We start from the raw sequence: 6,468 nt of genomic DNA, 5'->3' as shown, positions 1-6,468 counted from the left end.
ATTCGAAAGAAAATAATGATTTTGACTTACAACTCTTCAGTTGTGTAAACTCTGTTTCATTCTGAGTAGGCATGAATCAATATTGTCAGATAGATATGAAATCTTGTTTCGCGACGCTCCTGGAAGACCCTATGTACACCAAGAGGACCCCGCAACTCATTTACACAACACATGCCGTACGTTTTGAAAGAGAGATCCCAGGAACAAGATTATGACAATAAGAAATTGGAATGTTGGCATTTTATGTAATATATCTGTTATCTTTATTCACTTGACTACATCCTTATACATATTCGCCATTCATTTAGCGATGAGCACCGACAGCAAGAAATTACCAGCGACGGGTGGTTCCACGAGTTTGAACTGTTTCACGAATTTCCTGACATTGAATCCGAATCTGAGGTTATCGATGAACGAGTTGATCAGATCGATTTCCAAGACGGTGGTTTGTTCGTAGTAAAGGAAGACGCTCATGCGATTCACTGCAACGAGTATGAAAATATGTTTGAACATACGTACATACATATTAGCTATACATTACTAAAAAAAAAACCACCACTTTTTCATCGTGATTTATAGATCTCGGGTGTACTTCCTATAACCGTGAACATATTTTCCCCAAAATGAGCAAACGTATTTAAATATTGAATGTGTGATCATGAATGATTTTTCGGAGCTAAACAGCCGTCATGTGTATGGTTAACTGGCCGTGGCCCCAAAATAGAATGAAGTTAATGACCAATCAGACATTTCAGATACTACTATTACTTTACCGTGCATGCACCTCGTGCACATTCGTTTGCGGAATCTCTAACAGATCGGTACACATGCCGGAAAAAAAGTTTTCAGTTGTAAACGTATTTATGTTGTGAGAAATGTGTTTGTTTCGTGTTCTTGTTGATGCTGCCATCTATCCGCCATGTTTCGAAGTAAAGATGGCAAATGCTTGAATTTTTATGTTATGTAAGTATCGTGTTGTAGGTCTACTACTACTACTACTAAAACACATGCACATCGTTCATATTCCTCCGGATCTGTTAACGAATTGGTATATGTTGAAAATATGGTGCGCGTATGTGTTGCATGCCTGCTCTCTGCGGCAGATTTTTTTAAAGATCGGCTCGCATTCACGCCTTGAAGTTGGAATACCGTAGAAAACCAACTTGATCCGATCGCTATTGTACCGCCAACGGGGTTTGGATCATCCCGATGAGAGTTCGGAACGATGCCCTCACGACCGCACAGTGGCTACATTTCACGTATTGGATACCACGAATTGACTTAAGAATCTGTTTGATTATAAGAAAATAATTCACCGCTACATTTCAGGGACCCTGCTCAGTGAGTACAGTGAGCCGCAAAAGAAAATATAACTCAACACAAGGAAGGACCGTGTAAAAAATAAAGTTATGTAAATATATAAATTATTATGACCAAATTATCCAGAGAACAATACTATTTTGTTCATAACCAACTTATATTCAGTGCAGCAATATATTCCAATGTTATTTGATGTCTATACTCACATATTATGGTTGGTACTTGTGGCGATACGTAAGATACCACACTACGACCGTCACTGATTTTATTGCCGGGGATATTGACGACGAGCCATTCCAGGAACTGACTGTTGTTATTCAGATTTTGACTCAAACCGCTTGGTCCTAAGCAAACAAAAAAAATCGTATGTCATAACAACAAAATAATTTGACAGAAATTTATTTGACAAAAATAAAGAATTATATATATTCGATTGCCTACCAATCATGATCAAGGTATAGTTGGAGGATTCCTTCGCCTCAGGGAATGACACCGTCGGCCTAAATAGTGATTGGATCACGTTAACCCTTGTCCCATAGTCAACTTCTTTTGCGCCATAACTCACCTATTCGAAACATAATTATTAGTTCTCAAGCAACGAATGAACAAACGAACGCCAAAGTTATGTATATATATATATATATACATATATACTATATATGTTACCGAAATTTCGTTAAATATTGACCCAGCCAGTTCGCGAAGTGGCCACTGATTCTGGAAAAAGTCCTATAATCGTCATCAAGTTGCCATATTTTTCGTTTTAATTATTTTTCCCCTGAAATTTGGCGAAAAAACTATATGCTTGTATAATTATTTTTATAGTATTTCCTTTCAAATTTCACTTTTTTTCTCTCTCGTCACATGGAGCTAATCTAATATAGATATGCCTCAAACGTTGGCGATTAAAAAAAAAAATGGATTTGGCTTCTACCGGGCCGTCTTACATCAGTGCATCGAGCATTTGCCAGGGATCTCCGGCCACTTCGTGGAATGGCAGGCCAAAGTCAGAATCATTTTTGTATTTCGGACTTTGGCCAAAACTCTTGGTGAAGTCGCGAAGTGGCGTTCGCCGTCGCGAGTCAGCCGCACTTCGAACTTTGGCAGTAACATGTATATTCAGGAAAAATATTTTCCTGGTTGTTATGCCGATGCGAGACTTGAGGAAAAAAAGTTCTCCAGGAATTGAATCCAGGTTTCCTTGCATTCTATATATAAACTAGAGACAGAACTTTCTTTTCTTTATAACACGCATTAATATTAAAACATTTGGCGCGTCCCATGACTGAATGAATGAATGAACGCCAAAACTTTGCCACTGGACTTAACCCGTTGCCGAAATCTCTTCAAGCCCAGCTCCGTGGCAGAGTCTGGAACACTTTATTTTGTGTCAAAAAAAAAAACCAAACAAAACATTTTTACAATATATTTTCCTCGGACAATTGGGTACTTTCGCGATTAACAAAGTTTGTGGTGATTACAACGAGATGGGGTTGGGAGTAGGAGAAAAGTTTCTGGGTTTCGTTAAGACGAATGAATGTACGCATATTAAGATGGCGGTATGTTTTAAACGCGATTGGACGGGGGGGGGGACCCTTGCCATCTCATCTGTTGTCTTAGACTTGCCAGATTATATACACAGGATACAAAAAAAAACGAAATGGGAATCTTATCGGAGGGGAGTCATCTCTCGCTTAACACCTCATTGGTGAGCAAATGGTTTGATAGCGTCCCGTAACTGAAAAAAAAAAAACCCTGCACGAATCCCGATGTATTACTGGCCGAGAAAATAACGTCATCTCTCCAGAAGTAGATTTATTCTTGTGTTTGGAAATGTGTTATATGCATATAGTGTTCTTGCTATACACCATAAACTTATCTCATTTATTTCTCATATGGGGCGAATGAAAATGTGAATGAAAAGCAATGACTTGTGAAATGGACGCCTAAAGGTCAGATCATCAACAGCAACAGCAGGGTGGGAACTAGAAGTGGCAACTGCCTGGCCTGGAAATTTCACGAGTAATTTAAAAAAAAACTATATTAACATGGCAAAAAAAATGTTACAAATCTATGGAACTCCATAGAAGATGGGACGATAAAATTCCGTCTGTCAGTCTCAAATCCTAAAAGCAATAGATCAGGAGTGACATCCGTGAATTCCTTAATTTTCATGTAATATAAGATCAAACTGCATGAAGACATCAAATGATATATCCTGAATATTTATACAGTAAAAACCTGTCTTCAATGGAATCGCAAGGGACCGAGATTTTCTTTTCTGTTTAATACAGGTTTCAGCTTGGATAAAGGTTCAATTCACATAATCTGTGAAACTATGTACCTATCTTGTGTGTGCTTGAAATAAAGTGAAAATAAATTAATTGAAGGTATTGAAAATAATTTAAGATAAAATAAATAATTAGTCTATAATCACTAGGGCTCGGAATCCTATGTCATTGCATATTTCTCTATTTTTACGTGATAGAACATATTTCACAATTTGAAGGCATATTTTGCATGTTTCATAATTTTCGATAGAAAGTAAATTTCCACGCTATTTCGACTCCGCTTCAGACTGGTGTTCGCGGTTCCGGCCATTGACGAGAGCTCCTGGGACTAGGACATTTATGCACTAAAAATGGAACGTCGTTGCCGATTGGTAAAAAAATCCTGAAATTAAGGTTTTTCAGAAATGACATTGAATTTTTTGGAGCATAAAAACACTAGCCTTTCAAGGACACTGGTGTGTGGCTGTAAACAGATGAATCATCTGAATCGGTGTCGGTACTCGTATAAAATCGGTTCAAATTGGTAAATGGGAGAATTTTTTAGTGTTTGTGGGAAATTTTGAGAGTTTTTATTAAATGAAAAGAATTATTTATTTATTTTAATTTTGTGCGATGCTAAATACCGTACTTGGCTAGATATTTCTACCTATAGATGGAAGCCCATTAGTTTTGAATTGGTAGGGAAAAAATTACACAAAAGGGAAATTTTTGTGGGAAATTTCGGCTGGTTGAGATTAGTTAGTAAAACGAAGAATTTTTGTTCATACAAAAATAAGTGGGTAATGATTTAAGATAATTTAGAGTATCACCACTTTTGCTGAAACTAATGTTATTTGAGATAAGAATGAAACAATTATTAAGACATACTTTCCGTTTTATAGGGCATATTTACAGTTTTTTAAGAGCATAAATGAATTTTTTGTAAAGAATATTTTAGAAGTTTTTACAGCATAAAAATCCTAGCCCTATAATAATTACTGAATACTGTGTTTAGGTTTTGACAGCATCTGTATAAAATTCCGAGACCTACAGTGTTCTTCTAAAAAATAACGACATTTACGTTCCTTTTAACTTCATCAAAAATTCTCGATTAGGGTGTCAATATCTGTCTCGTGTCAGGTTCATTTTGTACATTATAATCTATGTTTATGTAATTCTCAGTATCCGGGCCTTACTTACGGCCCCGATACTGAGGATTACTTATACAACCCGATACTGATCAGGACATCGTGTATAGCAAGTGCGTACGCATAACACACGGAATCGCTAATATTCCATAACAGAGAAAATTCAAATTAAACATAATGAATCTCGAATTATGTGAAACACCACACGAATATGTGAGAATAACACAACAATGTGTACAAATTTAGTAACATTTGAGTGACTCTAGCAACGGAGAGAAATAATGTATCTCTTACCTTAAGCTGGGTACCCGGAGCTTGGTCAATGACTACCGGAACGATATTGGCATCACGGAAAGCTTTGTCCTCCCCCGAGCCAGCAGAACACGAGGCGATCAGAGCAGCGAGAGCTGGAACCAACAATGCCAACGATTTCATGACTATTGGTTGATCCGTACTGTGTGTGCCTCGTTCGCAAATCGTTTCTTTTTATATACATTTTGCCACGCTTATTCCTACTTGAGTATCGAAATCGCTGCTACAGTGAGCGTTTGACACACGCCATCCTTCAATTTCGAAATATGACACGGGTTTTGCCAGAAGCATGACGTCTCATGAATTTTCTGATTTATATTCGTGCTATACAACTTGATCTCAGAGGCACGTTCTGTACCGATATCAGAGCACATCTGCGTGCAGTAAGACTGGATAATGATGAATGAATTGGCTATTTCTACTTAAAAAAGACAATTTTAGGATGTATCGATTTTGAAAATAATTGCCACTTATAATGTTTCTTCGTTATAATTTATTTTAATTTTAATGAAATTCGAAACACACTCTATTAGCTGTTTGAATCTTTGCATATTGATGCGCGGCAAATGAGCAATATCGAGAAGAAAAAGCTGCTTCTATATGACCATGGATTTCAGATACGCACGCGATGACATTTTCCTTTACGCCATATAGTCAGTGTAAGAGTTCGTGTTAAAAGTGTCAAGAGCTTTTGTTAAAACTGATGTGCTCAGATACGACCCCCGGAGCGCTGCGTTAAAAATGAAGAACGATCAAATTTTCATTCTTTTGATTAAGGCAACGGACTACGCACGGGGGCACTTTGTTTTTGAAAAAAAAACTGTGATTTAACAAAACAAGTGGGGCTTGAATCAAAATACTGTATGAAATAAGGAAATCCAGTGAAATTTCTGAAATATCTATAGAACGTTTTGAGATATTCCAAATTATGTATTCAAAATTGGCTCATTTCCAGTACTTACGCCGGACATTGTACACTGAAAACCACAGAATTTATTTGAATAGTTTTATACTGTATGTTTCTATGACTGTTGTCTGTGCAGTGAACTAAAAAAGTTTTAAGATGCATGAAATATTCTTTCAGATATGGCAGTTTTTTCGTGAAAAAATACGTGAATTTTCACAAAAAAATCAAACTTTTTAATTAACACGGTTGTAAAATATTAAATTCTGAACATATAGCCACAATATCCTAGTTCATTGCACAGCTAACGTTATCGGAACACTGCCGCAAACAATTTCTTGAGAATATCTTTCATAGGTTTTTGAAAATTTTGTTTCGCGTGGAATAAAGTACCGAAAAAATGAATCTTCAAAAAACGCGTTTGAAAATTGCTTTTGAAATTGCCTTCGAAACCATTGTTGCAGATGATTTAAATCAGCCATAACTTTGCTGTTACTTATTACATAAACAACAA

The 6,468-nt window shown here is 36.6% G+C and overlaps 1 protein-coding gene across 1 annotated transcript; it reads right to left on the bottom strand.

The window, feature by feature from the left end:
* Positions 1 to 245: 245 nt before the first annotated feature.
* LOC149083586 (26 kDa secreted antigen-like) lies at positions 246 to 5,194 on the bottom strand. Its single transcript, XM_089235383.1, has 4 exons — positions 5,033 to 5,194; positions 1,762 to 1,885; positions 1,527 to 1,664; positions 246 to 482 (listed from the first exon to the last, which is right to left on the bottom strand). Exons 1-4 carry the CDS (start codon positions 5,171 to 5,173, stop codon positions 301 to 303), a joined length of 585 nt encoding a protein of 194 aa, XP_089091509.1. The 5' UTR covers positions 5,174 to 5,194; the 3' UTR covers positions 246 to 300.
* Positions 5,195 to 6,468: the final 1,274 nt, after the last annotated feature.

This window comes from Pholcus phalangioides, unplaced genomic scaffold (assembly GCF_987345545.1).
Source record: "Pholcus phalangioides strain wild (caught in Gottingen) unplaced genomic scaffold, Ppha-v1.0 ptg000008l_1, whole genome shotgun sequence".
NCBI classification, from domain to species: domain Eukaryota; kingdom Metazoa; phylum Arthropoda; class Arachnida; order Araneae; family Pholcidae; genus Pholcus; species Pholcus phalangioides.
The sequence above is the reverse complement of the archived record's forward strand: the minus strand, read 5'-3'. Positions and strand labels throughout refer to the sequence as shown.

What these genes read in the sequence shown, in the direction of transcription:
- LOC149083586 (XM_089235383.1), bottom strand. Translation starts at nt 5,173, where the DNA reads ATGAAATCGTTGGCATTGTTGGTTCCAGCTCTCGCTGCTCTGATCGCC. An exon ending in CTATACCTTGATCATGATTG is followed by an intron (nt 1,665 to 1,761) that starts GTAGGCAATCGA and finishes TTGTTTGCTTAG; the next exon opens with GACCAAGCGGTTTGAGTCAA. An exon ending in ACAAGTACCAACCATAATAT is followed by an intron (nt 483 to 1,526) that starts GTGAGTATAGAC and finishes TACTCGTTGCAG; the next exon opens with TGAATCGCATGAGCGTCTTC.